This window comes from Xenopus laevis, chromosome 1S (genome assembly GCF_017654675.1).
Source record: "Xenopus laevis strain J_2021 chromosome 1S, Xenopus_laevis_v10.1, whole genome shotgun sequence".
NCBI classification, from domain to species: domain Eukaryota; kingdom Metazoa; phylum Chordata; class Amphibia; order Anura; family Pipidae; genus Xenopus; species Xenopus laevis.
In genome coordinates, this window is record NC_054372.1 from 122,002,272 (window position 1) to 122,030,078 (window position 27,807).

Here is a 27,807-nt window from a genome sequence, read left to right on the forward strand (position 1 = left end):
ACTACGTCAAAGTCATCCCATATCTGGCCAGTCCTATGCTCAATTTTATCTGATTCATTAAGAATTCTGTTGCTTCATTATACCAGTGGGATCACCTGACTATAGCTGGGAAGGGTGGGAGCCTTGTTTGTTATAGTTTATACAGGAGCAGTGACCAGCTCCATGTTGTAGCTCCCACCCTTCCCAGCTATAGTCAGGTGATCCCACTGGTGTCTAATAAAAGGGCAGCCAAGTATGGAGGTTTACTTTGAAAGCAGCAAGTTAAGTTGCAGGTAAAACCTAGTCCCTTTGTATAATGAAGCAATAGAATTCTTAATGAATCAGATAAAATTAAGCGTAGGACTGGCCAGATATGGGATGACTTTGACGTAGTTGGCCAGCTTAAATATATTGCAATATATGGACAAACAATCCCTGTTTTGTTTAAAGGGTAAGGCATTTTTTAGTAGCAGTATGCACAAAATGTCGCTGTCTTAAATATATTGATAATGGGTTGAGTGCAGAGGACTCTTGTATTTGACTATATGTATTTTGTGGTCACAGCCTCATTGCACCCCCGCCTAATGGTTTTAAAAAATAGTGGTGAGCACAACTTTCCCTTGTTTGTTATATATATATATATATATATATATATATATATATATATATATACACACACACAAATTGCATGATTAATATTGTATGAAATATTGTATTTCAATTAATATCCATTAGATGGCGCCCATAACCATAAATTGATTACAACGCACTAAAAAGTGACAAGAAGAAACAGGAACTAACTGTGGTCACATTTGCTTAATGTTAAGTAAAAATGAAATACCACTTTTTTTTTTAGAGGCAAATGAGTCAGCTTTATCCTGAAAAGATAAAATCATGAGTCATCAGTCATGTGTTTCTTCATCTGAGGGACTCTGGCTAATGATATACTTCTTGAGGTTGTAATTCAGTGCAATCTCAAGCATTATATGCCAGCACTGAAATTGGAGAAACCATTACAAATTACATTTGTCAAACCCAGTTTTCTTTCAAACACTTTTATCATATTGTTCATCAGAAAAAAAGACTTCTCAAAATTACTTTCCATGTTTTATTTTTGACTTTTGTAGTTTTTGTAGAAGTTTATTGTTCCTGTCTCCGATGTTACAGCTCAGTAATCCTGGTTGTGAATCAGATCTGTTACAATTTACTACATTAGTTGATACATTTCTCAGATCTGTGGAATATTAGCAACTATTGTATCAACTATAACAGGTGCCTTTAAAGGAGAATTCAACCTGTAATAAAAAAAACTCCCCCCTACCCTGGGTAGACCCCCTTCACTCTTCACTCTTTCCCCCAGCCTATCTGCCCCCCAGGCAAATGCCTCAGAGTTCATGGCAGCCATCTTCTTTCTTCTGTCTTTTTCGGAAGTTTCGGCTCATGCACAGTTGGAGTAAATCTCTGGTCCCAAACCACTGCGCATGTGTGTAGTGGTTTGAGACCGGAAATTTACTCCAACTGCACATGCTTCAAGACACAAAGATTAACGGAGAAGAAGATGGCTGCCATGAACTCCGAGGTCAGAATCTGCACGGAGGGGTGAGTAAAAAATTAGGGGCATCTGCCCGGGGGGGGCGGGCAGGTAGGCTGGGGGGGGTTGGAGGGAGGGGGGATGTTTTTTTATTACAGGTTGAATTCTCCTTTAATGGAACTCAGGGATTCTGTTCTTACTTCTCAACAATCTTATTTTGCAGCCAGTAGGTCTACTTTGGCAGCTGTGCAGCCTGAGCTTCCTTTTCTTTTCTTTTTTTTGCAGGATACAGCAACGTTGGGAATGTTTTGAATATTCTGCCCAATTGAGCACACCACTGTTACTTGTATGGGGATCATATAATAATCTCTCTAATGCTTTATTTACCAGTTGGTCTTTCCAGCTGACAGGGGCTCATCCATTCCAATTAGAAGAAATCCTGCTTTTCAGCTCTCTAATTTTCTAAAGTTAGTAAGCGACTTGAAGGGGGGCCACACGGGACATATCTGTTAAGTGAGTTTGCAATTGATTCTCAACATTCAGCTCATATTCAAACGCAACAGTTATGATCCATGTGCCCCCCCCTCAAGTCTCTGATTGGTTAATGCCTGGTAACCAGTCAGCGTAAACCAAGAGAGCTGCAAAGCAGGAAGTAGAGTTCTGGCTATTATGTTAGACATTCAGTCACTCCAGCCTTTATACATTACATTTTTGGCTAACTATATTATAAACTTTTTTTATTTTGCAAAGCCTATTTGCCCAATTTTTATTTTTATACTGAACAATTCCTTTAAATGGTTGAACTTGATAGACATGTGTCTTTTTTCAACTTAACTTACTATGTTACTATGTTACCTACCTGTAATGTATACTTACACGGGGCTTAATTATAAATCTGTGTCAAAAGCAACACAGAAATACAACTTCTTGAATTTGAAATGAAATGTATGCTTAAAGTAAATTCCACTGTCACTCATCTTTATAAACATTGCAATAATGCAACGATGGCTTGGGTTTAGTTTAAATGTCACAGCGTTATAACAAGGTATGTAACTCTACACCAGAGCTTTTACATGCTATAAAAGGAAATACACTTTACAGGCACAAAAGTACCTGACTGGGGAATAGCTGGGAATTTGAGTTTCAGGAGTACTGGAGGGTTCACACCTGAGAGAGTTTAAAATTTAGTGTTAAGCATGACCTTTCATTCATGTTAGCATGTTAGCACAATAAGAGTGAAAAATTGCATTTCTAATGTAATCTGTGCAATTATACAGTTTATTACTCAAATAACTTTAAATCTGATTTTATAAGACAGGTTGAAGTTGGCGTAATTTTTCAGCATAAAATTATTTTATTCTTAGTTACATAGTTAGTGATAGTTAAATCATGTTGAAAATAGACCATTAAGTTCAACCCCTCCAAATGAAAACCCAGCATCCATACACACACCCCTCCATACTTTCAAATAAATCATATATACCCATACCTATACTTACTATAAATGTAGTAAATGTGCAGTGTTTATTTTCCAGTGGTGGATGATGGGATTGCAAAATTACATTAAAAACCGACGAAGAAGAGAAAAGATCTTACACAGGCTTTACACAACTACATATACTTCTCTCCCCTGAAAGGGGGCGCACATATAACACAGAGGATGACGGCAAGCAAGTTATAATCTCTTTGCCTCTTTCATTTTGTGGTGCACCTGCCTAACATATACTTTTCTTAAAAGAGAATGTGCTAAAAGTTTTAAGGTTTTTAGTACCTAAAGGGAATACAGTCATAACCAATAACCAACCAGAAGAGAGGTGTAATGCCACAGCACATAACGAGGATATATATTTTCTCGGATAATATAGGTAAATGGATTTCCAAAGGCAGAATGGATGGTTTGTTGCAAATGGGCTGTATTAAAAGGTTGAGATTTACCACAGAAGGAACCTTAAATATAATGAAACTTCTTATATATAAAATATTAATGTATGGTTTTTAGTTCTTGCACTAAACAGGGCTGAAACTGAAACTAAAGTCACATTATTGATATACAATAAGAGGCTTCAGCCCTATAATACATCTTTATTGTTTATAATTCTCATTTTTACTAGGCTAAAATGATGGGAGGGAGTCAGAACCAATAGGTTATAATAATATATACTGTACAGTATCTATAGTAGCTATATAGTAGCTGTGGAATGACGATAACTAGCATGTAGGAAGTATGGCTCTTGCCAACAGTTTAACCCATAATAAAAAAATGACTGTGAATGTGTATCCATGACCTCACTTACCCCAGCCACAAAACCACATCTCAAATATTGTCAGGTCTGTATGCAGATGTCACATATCTTGTGGTGTTTTGAGTTATTTCAGTCTTTACTGAACAAAGTAAAATAAAGTCATGCCAGTGAGGCTGGGAACTAGTGTGCATTCAGTACTTATGACGCACACCCAAGCTTTATCCTGTAAAGGGGGCATGAATATCACAAAGGGTGACTGCAAACAAGATGCATTGCATGATATACAGTTTTGAATCAATTGAATATATTACGCAGTGCAACTGCGTAATATATACTTTTCTTGTTAAAATTTTGAATTAATTGAATATATTACGCAGTGCAACTGCGTAATATATACTTTTCTTGTTAGAGAATGCGAAAAATGTTTTTTGTGCCAGAAGAGAATACAGCCATGATCAATACGAGAAATATGGGAGAGGCTTAATACCTTTGCACATTATGAGAATATAATTCTGCAAATACTGTATAGATAAACTGATTTCCAATGGTAGCATGGGCTGGATTGAAATTTCAGCTTTAGCAGTGAAAGCACCTTACAAACAGATATTTTATGGACCGCAGCGTGGCCAGTATAAGCATCAATCATTTTATAGTATAATTTTTTTTATAATAATCTAGCATGGAAAATAGTGGATAATTGTCCCATAATAATTTGGCATGGCTGCATTGCTACAATTACATGTTACAGTACATATCACAATGGGATAGATCAGATGGACACAAATATTAAAAAAAAGATGCAGTTTACATATCTTAAAGGAAAACTATACCCCCAAAATGAACACTTTAGCAACAGATAGTTCGTATCATATTAAGTGGCATATTAAAGAATCTTACCAAACTGGAATATATATTTAAGTAAATATTGCCCTTTTACATCTCTTGCCTTGAACCACCATTATGTGATGGTCTCTGTGCTGCCTCAGAGATCACCTGACCAGAAATACTTCAACTCTAACTGTAACAGGAAGAAGTGAGGAAGCAAAAGGCAGAACTCTGTCTGTTAATTGGCTCATGTGACCTAACATGTATGGTTTTTTGCTATGTTTGTGAGTACAGTGAATCCTACGATCCCAGGGGGCAGCCCTTATTTTTTAAAATGGCAATTTTCTATTTATGATTACCCAATGGCACATACTACTAGAAAAGTATATTATTATGAAAATGGTTTATTTACATGAAGCAGGATTTTACATATGAACTGTTTTATGCAATATCTTTTTATAGAGAACTACATTGTTTGGTGGTATAGTTTTCCTTTAAGTCTGCTGAGCAAAAGAACATGGTGATGCAGAACTGCACTACTTTTTCCCTGGGCCATTTTATTTTTCCTAACTCAGCAATTTAATTCACTGAAAGGATTCGGCCGAACCCCCAAATCCTTCACGAAAGATTCGGCCAAATCCCGTACGGAATCCTAATTTGCATATGCAAATTAGGGGTGGGAAGGGGAAACATTTTTTACTTCCCTGTTTTGTGACAAAAAGTCACGCAATTTCCCTCCCGCCCCTTATTTGTATTTGCAAATTAGGATACAGTTCGGCGGGCAGAAGGATTCGGCTGAATCCGAATCCTGCTGGAAAAGCCCGGATCATGCCAAATCCCGAACTGAATCCTGGATTCGGTGCATCCCTACTCAAAGGTTCCTAATATTTTAAAATGAAACCAGGAAAGTCTGCCTCTGACAAGTAGGAACCATTTCCTAATACCCCATCCTCCCTTAGGCAACACCCATGTTCCACTGTTGAAGTGATCGATTCTGGGATAAGAAACACCTCGGCTTTTTAAAGATCTGAGTACCAATCTCTATTGAAAGCAAAGGAACTCCAAGTCCCAGAACCCATCACTTCACAATAGAACACAGTAGGGGTCATTTATGATTTATGCAAGAGCATGCCCCTTATTAACTGTCTATGGAGCACTTGAGCCCCTGTATGAACTGTGCTATGTGCCAGATAAAAAGTTTGGTGCTCAATGAAAAGTGCAACACCAGGACATGCAGCTAGCCCTGTCCTTATCACTTGCCTTTGAGAGCAGTCTGCAGGTCTCTGCGCTATTTGCACATGTCCCATGCAGTGACCAAAGTGCAAAAAGTCAGATGTGGTCTTTTTTGGAACTGGGCCATTATACATGAGCCCTACTGAGTGAGGGGTTAATTGACTGTGTCTGTGTAAAAAAGGAACAAACAAAATATAAATTTTTCTAGCAGTTCAAGTAGTGTTTATGCACCTTTATAACATAAGCCTAACTAAATTTCAAATTTCAAAATGGGGGTATTTTTCCCCTTTATAGGCTACTGTTCTTTCCAAATCATTTGCTCTGTTGTACATTATGTTTACGTTTATTCAGTACTTATATCATAATTATGTATTACTCACTACTAGTCTTCGCAAAGAATCCTGGGCAGGAATTTAAGCTAAAAGTTACTTCTTTGGTTTTGATGAAAGGTCAATATTCAAATTCAGCCCAAAGAAAACCATTTGGTGCCAGGATCAAGACTCGGTAAATTTCAAGTAACCTAAGAATATCATGCACTTTTTTTGTGAAGTGTGCACTTTAAATGCTATTCAGATAGACATTCAACAAACACTTCAAGCTTAGCAAATATTTTAAACAAGCATTTTCAATAGGTTAATTCTTTAACTATTTTCTTGGCAAAAGTTGACACTTTTTGTGTTATGTAAGAGGCATAAGATTGTATAACCTATAGTTATTTGTATTTCTGTTTAATCTTATTTGCCAACAAGCTGCACAGGCTTCTTTTATTTTTACTTTTTTCTTTCTCAAGTCTTATCCTTCTAGTGCAGTTGAAGTTGTGCAAGCTTGCCACAGTCAATTGTGCGAAAAATCTCATACATTAAGGGGCAGACTTATCAAAGGTTGAAGTGAAAATTCAAATATCAAATTTGAATTTTGAAATTCGAATTTTTGAGTTTTTTGTGTGGAATTCAACTAGGGAATACTTCAAATTTTATTTGAGTTTTTAAAAAAATTTGAATTAGATTTTCGAAATCAATCATGTACTGGCCCTTTAATAACTCAAAATCGACTATTCGCCACCTTAGACCTGCCGAATTGCTGTTTTAGCCTATGGGGGACATTCTGGGATTAATTTAAAGTAGTTTACAGCCTTCCGGAAAATCTAGTCTTTTTTAGAGAAAAAAAACTCGAATCAAATTCGATTAGAGTTTGCGGGTCGATCCCATTCACCCAAGTTTGAAAAATTTGAAGTTTTTATAAACTCCCATGAACACTAAATTTAACCCTTGATAAATCTGCCCCTAAAGGTACTTGTGTCAAAAGGTGCTCCTTGCAGTTCTACAATTATCCTTGGTGCTGCTCGGTCTGTTCGAATGAGTCAAATGCAGTTCACCTATTGACACAGTGTAGCTGTGACGCCACCTCCAAAGGTTTAATATACAGCAAAGTTCAGGACAGTAATAGCATTTTGTAAAACTTACTTTAGTCCTTTCTCAGGTGCATATTGATGAAAGAAGTATTTATTCTGAAAGTTTATTGTAACCTATGATAAATTAAGGTAAGCCAGAAGCCAGCATTACACCTTCCTGTGGTCTTTTTGACAACAGGCTGGCTCATTAGTGCTTGAAAATTTTGATACAAGGTCCAATGCTTTAAGTGTATTATTACCATTATAAGTGTTAGAGGTGATAGGGGTATTTATTCACTAATCCATTTATCTACCACTACTCCACCTGTTAAAAGGTAGGGGAAGACACTCAATCCAGTTTAAATACACTCAAAGAAATTTCCAACATACCTTCTGGGCCACAATATTATTAATACTTCCACTAGCTCTAGGGCAATTAATCTCCCCGAACTGCCTCCCCTCCTGCTAGAATCGATGGCGGGTTGGCACTCAGAGCACTTCATTTTCCGAAGTTGCCCTAAGTTACCTTGTGAGGCAATTTAGGATGACTTCAGAAAACAAAGAGTTTTGAGTGCCATCCTGCCGGAGATTTTGATTCTAACCGGCGGAAAGGCAGTTCAGGGAGATTAGTCGCCGGCTAATCTCCCCAAATTGCAGTGTGTGTCTCTGCCCTTTGTTCCACTCTTTCAACGAACTTCCTTGTAGGCAAAATTTATATGCTGCTTTTTGAAAAAATGATAATGAAACCCTTTCTACAGCAAATGGGATAAGAGTAATAGCTCAGGTTCACAAGGAAGCTATTAAACCATCCTTAGAGGTCTGAGGTAGATGATATGTCTAAAAGATTAGCGTCTGAATTCTTGAAGATTGTGTAACTGCTTCATGAATAGAGATTCTTGTGCTGGGCAAGAATTCCAGACCTATCTGCAGCTACTGGCTGGAGATGTTTGTTATCTGTCTCCATTTTCTGCTTTGAATGGGTAGGTGGTTAAATGTGATAAAGAATTACAAGGATCTAGAAACCAAAAGTTCTATGAACATAATACGTGCCAGAGGTTTAGGTTGCACAGTCCCTCATAAAGCACAACTACAAGGGCACTCTTATGAATTGCTTCTATCCCCAGCTAGTTTTAAGGTAGTGAGAGGCATTAACAGGAGCTGTAGAGAGACCCATTAAGGAAGCATCATAAATTTAGTTCCTACGAAACAATTACAAGAGAGACACAAACAATTTTACAACTAGAAAGCAAAGGGAACAAAGGGTTAGTTCTTTACAGATTCCATTTGTACACATCATCCTAACATTATACACTATGTACCACATTCAGTCACTTACAATCAGACGAGGCACATACAATAAAAGATTATCATTCTAGGTCTATTTGTTATGTAGTTTACAACATATTTGCAGATTTTGACAAACCATCTAAAGGGTTGTTTGACCTGTAAGTAATTTTTTAGTATGTTATAGAATGAACAATTCTTAGCAACTTTTCACAGTTTTTTAAATTATTTGCCGCATTCTTCTGATTCTTTAAAGCTATGAAATGGGGGTCACTAACACCATCTAAAAAAAGCTCTAAAATGCTACAAAGCTATTTTTATTGGTTCCTATTACTCATTTATTTTTATTAAAAAATATTCTTCTATTCAAATCCCGGTGTCTTATTTACTGCGCTGACACTGCAAATTAGAGAGTGACTGAAAAGCTAAATAAGTTAAAAACCACAAATAATAATAAAGTGAACAACAATTGCAAATTGTCTCAGAATATCACTCTCTACATCATACTAAAAGTTAACTCAAAGTTGAATAACTCCTTGAAAGAAGTGTGGCACGTTTCTGGTGAATGTGGAGCTGCCATAGCTCCCAGGTGTTCTTTGTGTGGGCTGGGCTTATGTGCAGTATAGCAATTCTTAAAGAGATACTGACACCAGAAATTAACCCATTTTTTCATTTATCATTGTATTGGCTTTGTTTGCTACTTCCTTGCCCACAAAGCCCATTATAAGCAAATAATTCTATTTTTTTAATGATTGTACTCAATGGTAACTAAGCTGCATAAATCCATATTGGTGGCAAAATAATACTATTGGATTTATTTAATGATTACATTTTTTTTAGCAGATAAGGTATAGAGATCCAAATTATGGAAAATCCCTTATCCAGAAAACCCAAGGTCCTAAGGCATAGAGGAGGATCTGAGACTTTTAAAAAAGTTTATAACAGGTATGAATGTTTTAATGAAAAAAAATATTTTGGTTTCATGTTTAATTTGAAAAGGACTTTGAGTGTTATGTTTTGGTACTAAGTCCTTAACCCAGGCACTCCTGGCAGCAGTAAAGAAATAAAGGAAAACCCAACTGATAGGAGTGTCTGCCTCAAGGTGTTACTGTACATACTTTGTAAAAATACACAAAATGATACAGACTCACCCTGCTCCTTATTACTAAATTAAGGGACAGACTGGTGAGAAATCAGTGTGTCTCAACTCCCACAGGGCTTCTACAACTGTGATAATGCAAAACCAAAAAAAGCTCTGATTATTATGCCATTAAAAAACAAGTGGCTGCTGTGTATTAGACACCTAACGCGTTTCGGAAACACCCCTTAATCATAGGCTAATGATTAAAGGTAAAATAACATCAAAAAATGAAAGTGTTTTTAAGTAATGAATAAATAACCTAGTGTTAACCTGCACTGGTAAAACTGGTGTGTTTGCTTTAGAATCTACTACTATTCTTTATGTAAATAAGCTGCTGTGTAGCCATGGGAGCAGCCATTCAAGCACATGACACATAGTAAATTACAGATAAATTATGTAGAATCCCATTGAATACTACAGAGCTTATCTGTTATCTGCTGTGTATCCTGTGCCCTTTCTCCTTTTTTCAATGGCTGTTCTCACAGCTTGATTATGTAAACTAAAGTATAGTTTCTGAAGCAACCATACCAGTTTTACCAGTGCAGGTATTAACGTTTAATTACTTTAAAACACTTTCTTGTTTCTCTATATGTTCCTGGCCGAAACCTGCGCTCCTTTCAGATCAACCGCATGGTTGCACCCCCACTACTACTACTACTGCTGTTTCCCGTATCAAACCCGTCTCTCTTGCGGCTCCTTATATTTGGAATGCTCCTCTCCACGGTAGAGGGTCCTCAATCATTTTTTTTCTTGACATTGATCACTTAATCTGTATTTTTAATTATATTTTATATTTATGTGAATTGTATTTCTAATAAAGCAATTATTGTTACTTATTTATGCAGTGAACCATTGTTTGTTACTACTTATTTATTGTTTTGCTGTACAGTGCTTTGCCCTCAAGCAGCGCTATACATATAAAAATATACATACATACTTTCATTTTTTGGTGTTTCTGTTGCTTAAAATGTAGCCTATGATTAAGGGGTGTTCCCGAAACATGTTAGGCATCCATTTCACAGCAGCCACTTCTTTTTAATGGCATAATAAACAGTGGTTTTTATGCTTTGGTGCTATACCAGGGGTTTGTTTAGATCATCTTGGTTTTAAGTTTTTTACTTGTATTTTCATGATGCTTAGAATTGTCCCTGCTTACAGTCTAAGGTCCCTATTACATTTACACATACACTGTAGCTGCCATTCAAGGCTGAAAAAGGAGAAAAGGCACAGGATACACAGCAGATAACAGATAAGCTCTGTAGTCTATAATGGGAATTATATCTGTTATCTACTGTGTATCCTGTGCTTGAATGTCTGCCCCCATGGCTACACAGATGCTTGTTTATATAAACTATAGTAGTCTTTCTGAAGCAAACACACCAGTTTAACAAGGGCAGGACAACAATACATTACATTCTCGTTCCTTTCTTTTGATGTTACTGTTCCTTTAAGCAATTAGGATCAAAAACTCAATGAGGATGTCCATGAGAGTGGCTGGGGATACCCAAAATATCTAGAAACTCATTGGAATTTGAAGCCATATCAATATTGCCAAAGTAAACATTTTACTAATGAAAGGATTTTGGTTTGATATCTACTACCTCAGTGATCTACAGATTAATCAAGAGGTAGACTTTTGCTAGCAAATTGGACACAGCCATAGTGAATGGCTTTAATTTAACTTGGACAAATGGTCGAACTCTTTCTAACCTCATCTACTATATAATTATGTCTACATTCATATCACTTCTATCAAGTTCTGTTTTTTATAACTGCATTTCACAAATTTCTTGTGGAACTTGCACCATACTTACCCAACCGCTATTGTTCACATAAACACACCCAGCCAGGAAGCAGGCAATGAGGGTGTTAACTAAATGCCCAGAATTGCAGCCGAGTCTGTGGAACATATATAACTGCTCTTATTTTATTTTTTAAAGGGATAGCATAGTCCTGAAAACACTTGGTACAAATGAACACTATAGATTGAAATTACATTCTACCTATAGTTTTAATTTAAAAATAAAATCCATATTTTCCTTTTTGCCTTTATGAAGCACTAATTTGAAAGTTAGCCATTATCATTTTACTTAACCTCCTTCCTTTATCAAGGCAATTTGCTCAGAGCTCCCCGTCTACCGTTAAACAAACAAAACCCTCCCTTCTCTACGCAGCAGCCACTGAAACAACAGAAACCATAGCTATATAATAATTAAAACAATAGGCAAAAATGTAACATGGGGAGGACCTGCCCTTCTCCCAAAACTACCAGCCTAGAAATGATAGATGATAGACTAGTGATAGACGAATCTGACCCGTTTCGCTTTGCCAAAAAAATTGTAGCCAAGGGGCAGTTTTTCAGGATGTTTTTTTTTTTTACTATCTTTTATAGTCTATGGGTTTTTTTTTCTCTGCAAAATATTTTGCTCAGCATGGTGGGTACACAGGGTTACTTACTTCTCCCAATATATTTATATAGGTAGCATAACCCCCAGAGACCAAATGCTCTTAGAGAGGAAACTCAAACAATGACCCACTGAATAAGTTGTAAACTTTGTACACCTTATCTAGCCAAAAGTACAGCCTTTGTCCTTCTAGCATCCTGGGTTTGATCAAAATGCACCATTTTAGCCTCACAAACATTGCCATAGCCATGTTTACTTTAGCCTTGTGTTATCAAGTACCTTCTGTGATCTGGTGTCCCTCCATACCAATCTGGGGACTATCCTAATTCCCGAATGACTTTCTGCTATCGGAGTTCCGCACAGGATATGCAGGAGTCCTCCATCACACATGGGACCTGACCTAGAACGCGTAAAGAATTTTATTTTGCATGTGTGTGTGCTTATATGTAACATTAAACCAAACGTGGCCTGACATACAACTGAAAGTGATTACATTTACATCTCCCAAATCTTTGTATTGCAGATTCGTTTAACCAACTCCGTGACAGCCTGAGTCACTGCGCCAATCCTAAAGCAATGTGATCTAAACTCTTTTGCGACCAAACTGCAAAGCCATAAGGCATTGCCAGAGCACAGCAATAAACTAAAAACATGACTATATTGACTCATATTGACTCATCCATGTAACCAGCTTCGCACCCTAACAAAATTTTGGAAACACAGCACATGGCAAATCCTGCATCTGATTCCGACAGTCTTTTAGCCCCTTTGTCCACTTTTGATTTAAAAATTCTAACCCGCAGAGTTGACTTGCACAGCTCAATTTACTGCAATTGGGCCCCCTTCCTTTTTCGTGCAAGTTGCAAATTCTGTCCAGACAGTGCCTCCAATAACGTGGTGATGCTTGCCTTAAAGGTGGTCATACACAGGGAGATCCTCTTGTTTGGTGACCAGATATGCACACATTAAGGTGGGCAATATTGGGCTGATCCGATCGGGGGCCCTAGTGCCCAATGATCCGCACAGAATGGAGGCAACGTTGGCGGTCAGATTGCAGGACCGCATCAACTAACAGGTGCGCCCGCCATTCAACAGGGTTTTTTACCCTGCCCTATCGACATCTGGCGGACTTATGTCCAGATATCAATTGGGGAAGCCCGTCGGAAGAGCCCCACCCACGGGACAATAAGCTGCTGACTCAGTCTGTCGGCAGCTTTTATAGGCCCATATATGCAGTCCTTACTGTACAAAAATAAAAACCATAGCACCAAATTCTTCCTCTCCCTATCACTTAAACACCTTTCCACCTTTTTCAACTGCCGCCATACCCTACTGAATGATTCCCACATGGCTGCTGCCAAAGAATTCCTAATGCAACCGGCCAAGTATCAAATGGGCCTTCCATAGGAAGTCTGGTAAAGGAGTAGGAGCAGGGCTGATTGCCTGAAATGCTCCAGTTGAAATCGAGAGAGTGCATCTGCTATTCCATTTAACAAACCCTGAATGAATGTTCTCCAGACACTTAAGAACTAAAACTCTGAATATCTTGATTACTTGGGGGGGGGATTAGCAGACAGATTGTTGATGGCCATAACCACCACCATATTATTAGAGTGAAAGTTTAATGTTCCTTTGGCAAACCCCTTGCCCCACACCACTACAGCCAGCACAATTGTGAATAGCTTCAGGTTAGCTAGGCCTCCTGCCACCCACCCATGCACTATTATCCATGGAAAAACTCCAAATCCACAGGACTGAAATCCGCTTTGTCTGCCTGCACCTGAGCAAAAACAATGCTTCTAGGTGCAGGCAGAGCAGGAGCCGAAGAGCAGCGGGGCAGCAAATTCTCAGCCTGCAGAGGAACACAAGCCGAGATCCAATAACCTTGTGATTGAGGCCTATGTCCCTGTGGAAATATGGAGTTAGAAGGCGCACACCCAATAAACAATTTGAGGTGCAAATCCAAATGAGGCTCCCCTACGAGTCTCTAATTAAACATGGATAAAAATCAAGCGAAGGATTGCACACCCAAATTCAAAAAAAGAGTTTTATTACATCAAAAAAGTTACAAAAATCAAACCAAAACAAATATCATTAGCCTATGTCCCTGTGATCTCACTGTAATGGTTGCATCACTGGCATGTGCTGATGAAACTGCTTATTATAACTATAACTAAGCCATGATATACCCCTGTACACTCTGTACTCCTCCCAAATAGTGTACACGTAAAAGAATAAACCCGAATAGCATTCTGTAGATTTTTACCCTATTCCCCTACCAGCAGCATCCTTCTTATGCCTCATTCCTTTTTTGTTCAGACACCATGTTGGCCAGAGCTGTGTTTTCGTCTGCCACCTCAGGCCCCGCAGTGCCTGTCAAGACAGGTGGTGTCCCTGCTAGGGTTGATACTTGCACATCCCTTACATTAGTGGCCCCCCTGCAAGCCCCACCTGTACAATGATGGGTTCCAAATTGCCACTGGTTATGATTGCCTGCTGGGGTCCCATCTTCATATTTGGCCAACAACTTCCATAAACCCCACATGAACCCTCTAAGACTGGCATCCCTGCTAAGCCCCCTGTTGCAAGACACAAAAGTCTAGCACCCACTGCTGATTCTAAGGAAGCATTCCCTGATACCATTGGCACCCCTGTGTTTTCAGAAGTGTCATGCGAGGTTGGGTTCTAGTGCTCCTGATAACACCATGCTCCTGCTGGTCTGTCCCTGTCCTCTGGGTCCTTGTCCTGACGTTGCCTGTGGAAGTAAAATAATAGGGGACACCCCTCCAGCCCAGTTACCCCTAACAATGGGTGCATAAAACTTTATGCGTCGTCTCTCCCCTGAGACTGGCACTGCCCACTCCTGAAGTGGCCTTTATTCTTCCATCCTCTGGGACCATGTCCTGGTTTTACCTGTGGAGGTAAAGTGACAGAGGACACCCCTCTAGTACAGTTACTCCTAACAGGGGGCACCTCCAGTGCTGGAATTGGGGTGGGATGCAGAGATTAAGAATACCGGAGCTGTTATATTTTTTCAGAGCTTTTTATTTTTTTACATTTAGAGTGGCAGAGCAGAGGGAGGAATAAACCGTTTAATAAATCAAGTCCAAACCATTGTCCTTGCCTCTGGTTTCATAATTCTGTTTATATAGCCAGCAGCCGGTAACCGTGAGCAGCTGTGGGAGTCACAGTCCACTCCTGAGCTGGCCAACCTTTCTCAAGTGCCACAGGGCTAGGAACTACCACAGCTCCTTTAATTCTATACCGGCACTTCTCTCTGCAACGGATGGTGGGGGTGGAACCTGACGAACTCTCCTACGGAAAGCATTTCAGGAGAACACACGCTCCTGCATGCACTCTCGTAAAGAAGAAGTATGCAGACTTGTCTCTTATTCTACTCTGAAGAAATTGCAGTCACACCTCCGTGCTGCCCACATTTGCTGTTGCAATTTCCCTCCTTGTGGCTCATTACTCAGCCCTACATCCTCAATCCTCAGCCCTCATTACAAAAGCCCTACGTCCTCAGCCCTCCCTCCTGAGCTATCAGCTTGGCTTACGAGCTGACGTCTAAGCACGGAAGGCAGAGGACGGAGGGCTTTTGTAATGACGGCTGAGGACGGAGGGCTTTTGTAATGAGGACTGAGGAGGGAGGTCTGAGGACAGAGGACTTTTGTAATGAGGGCTGAGGAGGGAGGTCTGAGGACGGAGGGCTTTTGTAATGAGGACTGAGGAGGGAGGTCTGAGGACAGAGGGCTTTTGTAATGAGGGCTGAGGAGGGAGGTCTGAGGACGGAGGGCTTTTGTAATGAGGGCTGAGGACGGAGGGCTTTTGTAATGAGGGCTGAGGACCGGGGAGGGGGGCCTGAGAATGGAGGGCTTTTGTAAAGAGGGCTGAGGAGGGAGGTCTGAGACTCAGGACCAAGGAGGGAGGGCTGAGACTCAGGACCAAGGAGGGAGGGCTGAGGAATGAGCAACGAGGGGGAGATTGCAACAGCAAATGTGGGCAGCATAGAGGTGTGTGTGACTGCAGTTTCTTTGTATAAGTGAGTAGAATAAGAGACGAGTCTGCACACTTCTTCTTTACGAGAGCGCATGCAGGATGGTGATGTCCCAAAATGCGCTCCGTACTAAAACGCGTTCCGTACCCACACCCCACCAGCGTGTCTGATAAGATGGACCCAGGAGCTGTGATCTGCTGCTTTATCCACTCCTATCTAACTCTCTCTTCTCCACAATGACTAGTACCTTCCCTAACTCACCCCTTCAAATGACCTAAACTCCACCCCTAATACTACACAATAAGCCCAGTAATTAACCTCTGCCTGACAGCTTTGTACCGCCCAACAGGACAGCAATTATTTCCCTTTCCAGCACAAGCCCTATTTATTGAGCTCCAATGGGTAAATACTGTCTGTAGCGCTTACAGGACCGGCGTCACAAACACGGCTGGAGTTGCCCTTTCACTCGTGGCCTGATGATGGCGCCACACTGCCGCTGCACACAAGCTTTCTGACTCACGTATAAAAGAAACATGAATGAAATCGCCAGTGGAAAGAGTTTGGAGCCTGGGAAGGGGCTGAAGGTGGGGGTGAGGGAAGAAGAGGCGGAGCAAGGCCAGCAGTTCCTCCCCTCTAGGTCGTACATGGATGAAAAGGAAGGGTCGCTGGGTTGTTGAAAGTGCCAGTGCTCGCTCTTCTGTCTTGGTGATCGCATTGTGTTTTCCCAGAGAAGCTGACAAATCTATTGTCTTTTTCGGACCCGTGCTTTTACTGGTGCTTGACCGACCCCTGCCTCCCAGAGCCCTAAACCATGTACTCTTCAGCCTTACTAATGTTCTGCCAGGTAACTAGCACTCAACTGCTTTACTTTGCTCATTGCTTTTATAGACAGTGTGTCACATGGTCCCTGTGCCCTTGATGTAAAGCTGGTGATTCCTCTGTTCTAACCTGTCCTCCACTGATCTGCTCAATTTACTGCCTATACACAGGCTCCTGCTCTCTTAGTTACCCTCCTACTGCTTACTTCATATACTTCAATTACTTTCTGCATTTTAATTGTATACACTCCCTGGCACTACCTGGGTGTCCAGCAATGGCAGGGGGTTGTGTATCTTATTTGTTGCACATTCTTGTCCAACTTTTTAAAAAGCTAAAGGTTGTAAGCTAATGGCTCGCAGGGTGGTTTTAAACTTCAGTCATAAAAAAATGTGTTATTCACCAAAGTATATTCACCCTTGAAACCAGTGGGATGTCACATGACACAGTCACTTATTTCCCCAAAAAGCAGTAGTAGTTTATATCAAATAATAGCCATTAACAACCAAATGTCGTGCCTGTTAAAGTTAACCGGAACAACTTTACCCTCCCAGGCTTAAATATAAATGTCACTCACACTATAGAGCTTCATGCGATTTTATTATACTTTTATTCAGTCCTGTTGTTCTCGTAAGATGTCTTGCACTGATCTTGTCAAGTTGAATAAATGTCTGTACAGTGAATAAAGGATGTGGCTGGGCTGACCAACCTGAAGCCCTCAAGCTGTCGCAGATCTGTAAGTATAATCTGTTAACTTGCAGCTGCTCTCCTTCTTTGTGGCAACTGCATTTGGGTTACAGCAGGACTGCCCTGGTATAGGGTGAGGCTTTATCTTTTTTATGTATGATATATATAAATATAATGTGTGTGTGTGTGTATGGGACCTGGGTTGTTCCAGATAAGGGGGTCTTTCTGTAACTTGGATCACAATACCTTAATAGGGGAACGTAATACTGGTCACTAATGCAAAAACCGTTTGCAATGCACTCACAATGTGAATTAGGGTAGAACTAAATGGGTGATTTATGTCCAATCCGATGCCACGTGACGAAAGGCTGGGGGTTAAGCCGGAAATAAGGTAAGAACTACTACAACTAACGCGTGGCATCGGATCTGACCTAAATCGCCCATGTAGTTCTACCATAAATGTTCGCAAAGAATCGCAATGTGAACAATTTTGACTTTGCAAGCAGTTTGCCCCTCACACGACAGTAGGATAGCCATTACGAATGTTTTAGTTTGCAACAGTAAAAAGTTGTTACGTTTGCTCCAAAAATTTATGCCACCTTCAAATATGTGTTAAAGGTTCACAATGCGATAAAAGCCTAATGAAGAATATAACATTGTGACATGCAAATTTTTATTCTTATTTGTGCGCAAACTTTCTCCCTAAGTCCACTAAAAATCAATAGGCTTGTTTTACCTACTATAAGGGTTCAATATATCTTATTAGTTAGGATCAAGTTCAAGGTACTGTCTGATTTCTTTTTTTTTGGGTGGACTTTCCTTAAGACCTTGAAGAACCTTGACCAGCTGTGTATGTATATGTATATGTATATGTGTATATATACATATATATATATATATATATATATATATCATTTTAATGGCTATATTCTTTATTTATATATAATTTGCACATTTAAACACTCCTGTTTGGATACTCATATATTTGGCTTAAACAATCCCTTAAATTTTAAGTCTCTTCAATTTTGATTTTGCAATAATAGCAAGAGTGCTAGTACCTCTCTTTGCTAGTTACACTTTTGCCAATCCCAAGAGTCTTAGCAAACTGGTTAATAACTGAGCATTACCTAATTACATTACCGGTTGGTAAAAGTGCATCAGAGCTTTGCCATTAAAAAGATGTTGTAACACCAACACTTTCAAAATTATCTTGCTGGGAAACTTAAGGGCACTGCCTCTGTCATTGTTTTAAAGGGAAGCAGACATCCTCCTGCCAGCCTTCTGAACTGTGGGAATCTGCTAATACATGCTGACAAGCTAGTTTTGAAACTAAAATCAACATTGACAGTGTGTAGGATAAGCAGCCAGAAAATGCTAGCTGTTGCACAAACCCCTGACAGTATTTTCCCCATATAAGTTGACAGGCAAATCCTGTACTACAATAACATTCATCATTGTTCTCTCCGATTTTGAGGCTGTTGCTTCTTGTTTATTGTTGCACTTTAACTGTGTGTTTAACAACATGTTTTTTTTTCATGAAGCTGCAATTTCCTTGATTACAGGTTAGGTTCTTAAAGGAGAAATCAACCCATTTGTAAAAAACCTAGTACCCCCCACCCCAGGTAGACCTCCCTCCCTTCTCACCTCAGGCTAACTACCCCCCCCCGGGAAATACCCCATACTTTATACATACCCCTCGGTGCAGATTCTTCCAGTGGAGTTCCACAGTTCCATCTTCCGGGTCCTCGGTAAGCTAACTGTGAGATTGCCAATTTCCGTGTAATTCCGCCCATGCGCAGTTGTCGCAAACCGGCAAACTTCCCCAATAGTGCATGAGCCAAAATACCAATCTCCCAGTCATCTTACCGAGGACCCGGCGCTGGTGTGCGTGACATGGACTGATCGGAACTTGCAGAAATCATTATTATTACGACAATTGTCTGAATCACTAAACTGGCAGACAGATGCCAAGCCATCCCCTATGCCCACTCCTTTAAGTTTACAGCTTGATTATAGAATACTATGCATAATTAGTGCTTCTAAACATGTATCTACTATAAAATTGTGAAAAAATCCCTTTTCCAAAAACCTATACTTTTGGTACAAATACATAATAATTTATTTTTTGACAAATTTAGACTTGCCTTCCATTGATGTCAATGGGAAAAACGCCCTTTATCAATGGTACATCAGGGTGTCTACTACATTGTGGGAAGGATTTTATGCATCGATTGGTTATTGTTGAAAAGTAGCATGGTATGAAGGTGAAACATTTGAATTTGTTTTAAAGAACAATGAAAGCTTAAATCACTGTATGCCAACACAGGACTGGGGTACTTAGTTAGAGGCTACAAAACTGCCATCTAGTTTTTGAGGGAGGGCTTTATATCCATGTTAGCTGTTTGGCTCACTGGGTTCAACATATTTGCATCACCCAGTGATTTCAACATTTGTTGTGCTTTTAAATATAATTATAACAAAATTTAAAACAAGAGGAAACAGCATTTAAGCTAGATTCATGTGATCTGTGCTTCTGTACTGTGGATACATTACTATGGGGCCAATTCATTAACTTCGAGTGAAGGATTCAAAGTAAAAAAACTTCGAATTTCGAAGTGGTTTTTTTTGGCTACTTCGACCATCGAATGGGCTACTTCGACCTTCGAATCGAATGATTCGAACTAAAAATCGTTCGACTATCCGACCATTCCATAGTCGAAGTACTGTCTCTTTAAGAAAAAACTTCGACCCCCTAGTTCGCCACCTAAAAGCTACCGAACCCAATGGGAAGGTCCCCATAGGCTTGGCTAAGTTTTTTTGGTCGAAGGATAATCCTTCAATCGTTGGATTGAAATCCTTTGAATCGTTCGATTCGAAGGATTTAATCATTCGATCGAATGATTATTCCTTCGATCGTACGATCGCAGTATTTGCGCAAAATCCTTCGATATTCGAAGTCGAAGGATATTCATTCCCAGTCGAATATCGAGGGTTAATTAACCCTCGATATTCAACCCTTGATGAATTTGCCCCTATGTGTTTATACAATATATATTACTGTGAGTATATTCAGGCTACATATTATTTTATTATTTTTTTTGTCTTTCCTTGAAGCAGTACCATACTTTACATACATTCTTAATCTGAAGATTTCTAGATTCTGAGAAACCTTGCACTGCATTTTTTTTTGTCTTTCCTGTAAGCAGTGGTTTCTGGTACCATACTTTACATACATTCTTCATCTGAAGATTTATAGGGGTATATTTATCAGAGTGAAGTTAGAGATCATTACAGTCCACTAGAGTGAAATGCTGCCTCTCTCCATTCATTTCTATAGGATTTTTTAAAGGCGCATTTATCAAAGGGTGAAAGTGATAAATACACCTTTAAAAAATTCCATAGAAATTAATGGAGAGAGAGAGAGAGAGAGAGAGAGCTAGCGGACTGTGGTGATCTGTAACTTCACTCTTTGATCTATATATATATATATATATATATATATACCCCATAAACTCAGAAAAACCTTGCACTGCATTGGGCTTCCTGGAAAGTATTGTCTCTATTATAAGTAACTATATATTTTTTATTAAGTAACTGGACCACTTGAGTATGTCCACAGCAATTCTGCCTAGTGATTGTCCTGACTTTAACACGTAAAGCCAGCTTTGCAGTAATTATCTTAGGCCCAATTTAGCATCAAAAATGAAAGTGAAATGTAAATTGCTTCTTTCTGATGCCATCCTCGTTTACTTCAAAATGGATTGTAAGACCCCTGTTTATTATAAGTAATGTAACTTTCTTAAATAAATGACGATGAAAATATATGAATCCACTGTGCATTAGTACTCTAGTATTTTATAGATCCTCCTTTAAATGTCCCCCAAGGTGTGTTATAAGCAACACACCAACCTTTGTATCTCTCCCTCAACTGTAAAGATTGGTGTCCACAACCTCAAGGTTAAAGAAAAAATACAATAATCTACATTCCTGCAGTCATGTGTTGGCATAATCTCGCTACTGCAGCCATTGTATAGAAATATGCATTACTGCAACCATGGAATTAGTCTCAAAAACATGCTCTAAAATCTAACACTCCCCATTCTCAGGAGAGAATAAAGATTGATTGAACACAGGTATTAATTACCTACATTCATTGTTCCCTCAATGTGAATTTTAGCAACAATGGTTTGCTTTCTGTCAGAACAGTATAAGTATATTAGTGCTTCTAAACATGTAATATAAAATTGTGAAAAAATCCTTTTTCACAATTGGCATTGACATTGGCGACTTATGGGAAGATAAGTCTCCAAGGAAATCTTCGCTACTGTGAAGAATACGAATCGCCGGAGGTATGATATGTGTGTCCCTTTGTTTTCTGAAATCGCCCGAAGTTTCCTTGTGATGCAACTTCTGGCTTTTTCAGAAAACCGAAGCAACGATTATGCCATCCCACCGGCGATTTACATTCTTGCCTGTATGCAGGTATTTCGGGGGATTAGTTGCCTGCAGTAGCGAAGATTTATCACTTGGCGACTAATCTCCTCCCCGTGCGCCACCACCTTAATGTGTTTTTTTTTTTTTGTTTCAAAGAAGAGAATACTTTGACTGAATGATATGCAACTATTCTTCTTGACCTATAATGACAGGAGCCCATACAGGCAGGTATAACTTAAAATGTACATATCTAAGCCGTTTGTCAAGAATTCTTGATCAAAACTGCGTTATAGAAAAGTTCCTGTGGTTTCCAATTTTAAATTATTTTTTTTTTGTCTTTCCTTGAAGCAGTGGTTCCTGGTATCATACTTTACATACATTCTTAATCTGAAGATTTCTAGATTCTGAGAAGTTCTGACAAAAAGTGCAAGTTGTAGTAATTTTATTTTGATTGATCTAGAAATGATGCAGTTAAAAGAAAACAAATGTTAGTGTGCCTTCTGTACCTGTTGCAATTGTCACTCATTCTGTAGGCTTGACTTAAAGGAAAACTATACCCCCAAACAATGTAGGTCTCTATTAAAAGATACTGAGTAAAACAGCTCATATGTAAAACCCTGCTTCATGTAAATGAACCATTATCATAATAATATACTTTTTTAGTAGTATGTCCCATTGGGTAATCATAAATAGAAAATTGCCATTTTAAAAAATAAGGGCCGCCCCCTGAGATCGTAAGATTCACTGTACACACATACAAACCACATGTAAGGTCACATGAGCCAATTAACAGACAGAGTTCTGCCTTTTGCTTCCTCACTTCTTCCTGTTACAGTTAGTGTTGTATTATTTCTGGTCAGGTGATCTCTGAGGCAGCACAGATAGAGTCACGAAATGGTGGTTCAAGGCAAGAGATGTAAAAGGGCAATATTTATGTAAATATATATTCCAGTTTGGTAAGATTCTTTAATATGTCATTCAATTTGATATAAACTATCTGTTGCTTAAGTATTCATTTTGGGGGTATAGTTTTCCTTTAAAAAGGCACCCCCTTGGCTAGTAATGAATTGGGATGTTATGGAGAAGCAGATGATATAGATTCTTGCTAAGCAAAACAAAACTACTTCTGTCTGCTGCTGGTTCATAATACTGGCATCTAAAATCAAACCATAATCAAGCAAGCCATAAATTATAAATTCTGGCCACCTGAGCAGAGTTTTTTGTAAATACTAGCTTTTGCTGTATGTATGGTTGCCTCTTGTTTGGATTTGACCCGGACAGCCCAGTTTTCACAAGTGCTGCCCGGGTCAAGACAACCTGCCCGGTTTTCCAATTAAGGGAAACCACTCAGGATCACCCTTGATTGATATGGTGATCAGCCAATTGCTGATTGCTGTGCCATAGCCCCACCCCTGTGATGATGCTTGCTCCACCCACATCAATTGGCCTGCCACTCTGACATCATGGCCCGACCCCTGCCCAAATTGTGGGCCACGGAAAGGTGGCAACCCTAGCTGTAGGTGTTTTAAATATGCAGATATGTCTCACTTTTTGATGAGTGCGCCTTTAATTCCTACGCATATGTAAGAGGGAAAAAAGGGTGTTTGCTATGAGACTGCAGATTAACAGTTTGTACAGTGGTTGTGAGGACATCCACGGGGCGAGCAGGCACACCTTTCACCCAATTGGACTACTGACATGTTAGCGAGGAGTTTTATAATCTCCTTATATTAATGTAAAACGCTGCTTAATTCGCTGGTTCTATATAAACATGATGTTGATTCCTCCTTTTCAGTAGACCATTTTGCTGTCTTTTTGGAATAGGTTGCAGGCTCCTTGCTATTCCAATTTTTCAGAGTGGATAATGCATAATGAGTCTAATACCAATCAATTAGTTTGATAAATCCAATGTGAAAATACTGTGAACTTAAAGGAAGTGTATATACCTAAAACACCTTTGCTAAAAATTCGAAGAATAAAAAGAACTTTTTTTGCCATTCTGAAGCACACATTGCAAAGTTGTTTTTTTCCCCACTGAAAATCATCCCTTCTCTTTTTATATACAAGGAAATGTTTGAGTTTTTATCTACAGTTCAACCAAACAAACCACTCTTGGCTCTACTCATAAGGGCCAGTAAGTGAAACTGACTTTGTATTCTGGTTTAGTGCAGAAAATAACAAACTACACATATTTATTATTTAAAACAATAGGCAAAGGTATAGTGCAAGCTCAATTTATTGAGCTCATGTTGAAAAGGGGTGTCACTTTAAAATATACCCCTGAACATCGTAGGTCAGTTTCTATTGATATAAATGATCTTTAGTTTGGTATTCCTTTGTCAGTGTTGTTTTCAATTATGCTGGCCATAAACACAGGTTTAATCTTGCGATTTGGCCCCTTCATGCTAAATTGGTCCTCTCTACAGTTTTGAAAATCCCATCGGCAGAGCTGTCTGTGTTTGCCAAAAGCTTTACAGTTTACTGTGTTTTTTATCCGAGTTTTAATTTTTTTTTTTTTTTCTTTTGTAGGGTTTCTTTTCTTCATACCATCAAGACTTAAATAAACTATAGTTGACCTCTACCTACAAGAAAGTGACTTTGAAGCTTGTTTAATTATTTTACTTTTTGTCCTCTCTATTTTGGATTATATAAAATCTCCTCTGAAATGCTGACACGGAAACTAAGACATTGTAAAGTAAAACAAGTGAACTTTGTGTTCCTTGTGGCACTTGCTGTAGCAACCATTACATTTGTAACAAACCACAGCAAATATCCATTTTTTACCAACATGAACCTGGAACTCACAGACCTTAATGACATTTATTCTGTTAACTGCACCAAGATTTTAAAAGGAGATTTAGAGGAAATCCAGAATGCCAAATTGGAGATGTTAACTGTAAAGTACAAAAGCCAACAGCATCAGCTCACAGAAGATGACTATATTAACAAGACAAACAACTGTGAATCCTTCACCAGAGACCGAAAATATATATTGTACCCACTAAGCAAAGAAGAACGTGAGTTTCCCATTGCATACTCAATAGTGGTCTACCATAGGATTGACATGCTTGAGAGGCTGCTGCGCTCCATATACACTCCTCAGAATTACTACTGCATTCATGTCGACAAGAAATCTTCTCTGTCTTTTCTGAATGCGGTGAAGGCCATAACTTCTTGTTTTGAAAATGTGTTCATTGCTAGCCAATTAGAAAGTGTGGTCTATGCGTCGTGGACTAGGGTGCAGGCTGATATAAATTGCATGAAAGATCTTCACAATAAAAATGCACAATGGAAATACTTAATAAACCTCTGTGGTATGGATTTTCCAATAAAAACAAATCAAGAGATGGTAGTAATGTTAAAGGGATTAAAGGGTCAAAACAGCCTGGAAACTGAAAGAATGCCTCCACATAAAGAAGTTCGGTGGCGAAAACATTATGAAATTGTTGACAATTCCATTAGGAAAACTGAAACTGACAAAACACCTCCTCCTCTTGAGACGCCAATGTTTTCTGGTAGTGCCTACTATATTGTAACGCGAGCATTTGTTAGTTATATTTTGGAAAATGAAAAGATCAAACATTTTTTAGAATGGTCTAAGGATACATACAGTCCTGATGAATTCATATGGGCCACTCTTCAACGTATTCCTGGAGTACCGGGTTCTGTACCAGCTAATAGCAAATATGATGTTTCTGATATGAACGCTTATGCCAGATTTGTGAAATGGCAGTACTTAGAAGGAGATGTTGCCAAAGGAGCACCATATCCCCCGTGTGCTGGGGATCACGTTCGTTCCGTTTGTATATTCGGGGCAGGGGACTTGGAATTTATGCTGCAAAAGCATCATTTGTTTGGTAACAAGTTTGATATGGATGTTGACCCTACTGCCATAAAGTGCCTAGAGGAACATTTAAGACACAAAGCACTAAATCCAGAACTGCAAGTATAATCTTTTTGGCTGATTGTCATTGTGCTCCCTTGAACTGAGAAGGAACTCGTAATTTATATATGACACAGATTTTGCATCCAGAATATCAAATTTTTCACATGTTCTAAAACCTTTTCAGGGACTGATTTACATATGTACATGGATACTGGAGTGCAGTTCCAATACTAAGTTACCAACTAATAAGCACCTGATTGGCAACTATACTTGTTCAGCTTAGCATCTATGTTTGTAAATGAGCCATTTAGTGGGAACTTTTTTATGTGGGGCAAGAGGGAATCGTCTGCACATATTCTTAATGTTTGTTTTTTCATTTAGAAATACCTAAAATGTTAGTTAATTAAAAGGGAGTAGGGTTGAAGCCATGAATGTTTTGGATTATATGAGACCAAACAAAGATTTTGTAAAAAAAAAAATTCACTTGCGCTGGAAAATAAAATTAAATATTTATTTTGCTTATGTTTCCCATTTAAGTATTTTTGTTTTCTTTTTGTGTGTCTTGTAATTGTATGTTTTACAAACAGCCATGGCTTTTTATAAACTGAACAGAAAATACTGGTAGCATCAAAGAACTTGGTCCATCCTGGACCTTCTATAGAATATAGAAGAATATATAGTAACTCAAGTGAGTTAAATAATTTTGTCCTTTTAAAAAATCTTTATTTCCCTGTTTCTGAAAAATTTTGCTGTTATTTATTTTCTAGCTCCTTATTTCCGTGACTTGGTGTCCTGTTCTTCTACATGTGTTTTAGTTGAAATGTCTCTTTACATTTTAGTGAGTTTTCGGCAGAGGTTTTGTAATGAAATTCTGTGTTCCAATATTCATATTAGATTTTTTTTTTTTGAATGCTCTGCTTTAAGCTGAAGTGGCATTAAACTCTCTATTTGTACCGAAACTGAAGGTGATGGTGATTTTTTTTTTTTAAATTTATGAAGGTTTTTGCTATGTTAAAAAAAATATTCTTAAGAGCACCCTGTTGCTTTCCTCTGTTAAGGTATTATAAATTTCATTTAGCTATTGGAGTAATATTAGAAGGTACGTTAGGTCAAAATTTGGATGACAGGTGGTTGGTTGGTTGGTTGATCTCTGATCAGGCTCATACCTGGTCAGAGGAGATCAAAAGTAGCAAGGCAATGAATATAGCATGTCTCTTATAATGCCTTTATCAACCCCTTATTTTCTAACCAGATATGGAAGGTAAATGCTGGAATAGATATCACTAATCACCCCCTTACTTGTTTTTTTTGGTTGCAAAGTTGAAAACTCTTTAGATAAGGTATCCAATACCTATAGAAATCTCATCTATTTTTTTTTTCTTTTTAAAATTGCAACAAGGGTAGGTTCCGATAATGTAAAATATATACACACTTCTGAAACGTATTTATTTTGATACCAAATGTAAAGTGTGTTAGATTAAATTTTTTTTGCATCAGACTTGGTTATCTTTATGTCTTCTTTCCCATGAACATATTGTAGACAGTGCAATTTTTCTTTTCACTCAGGGCATTTTGTAAAATAATTTTTGTAAGTGCCTTTCCATTACTTTTATGAAGGTCTATCTATAGTCTTTATTTTTGTACATTATAAAAACAAAGTTATATATTTTTCTTAAAATCACAGTTTAAATTTGTCATTTTCATAAAGCTTAACAATCTGTCAAGCTGGTATTTTGACTAATAAAACAAGGCTTGCTATAAATGTGTTTCTCCAGTATTTATTACACAACTTGTATTTCTATGGACAAAAACTATTTTTATTATTCTTTCTATATTAGAGAAAAGTCTCTTAAAATGATACAGTAGATTAAGTACAAAAAATAACTTTAAAGCTTCAGATAGAGGAAGATGACCCTAATGAGAGAAGCCGGATGCTAGATCTACACATGCACACCT

At 38.5% G+C, this 27,807-nt stretch overlaps 1 protein-coding gene and 1 long non-coding RNA gene across 4 annotated transcripts; both read left to right on the top strand.

Moving 5' to 3' along the window:
• The first annotated feature begins 9,369 nt into the window (after positions 1 to 9,369).
• On the top strand, positions 9,370 to 13,406 carry LOC121399439. Its single transcript, XR_005965033.1, has 2 exons — positions 9,370 to 9,430; positions 12,555 to 13,406. It is a non-coding gene; the product is annotated as an uncharacterized LOC121399439 (long non-coding RNA).
• A 2,683-nt stretch (positions 13,407 to 16,089) lies between these two features.
• Positions 16,090 to 27,349, top strand: gcnt1.S (glucosaminyl (N-acetyl) transferase 1 S homeolog). Of its 3 annotated transcripts, none has more exons than XM_041576049.1 (3): positions 16,090 to 16,872; positions 17,462 to 17,580; positions 24,495 to 27,349. In XM_041576049.1, the coding sequence occupies exon 3, from the start codon at positions 24,631 to 24,633 to the stop codon at positions 25,915 to 25,917; it is 1,287 nt and encodes a 428-aa protein (XP_041431983.1). In that variant the 5' UTR covers positions 16,090 to 16,872; positions 17,462 to 17,580; positions 24,495 to 24,630; the 3' UTR covers positions 25,918 to 27,349.
• The last annotated feature ends 458 nt before the right edge of the window (positions 27,350 to 27,807 follow it).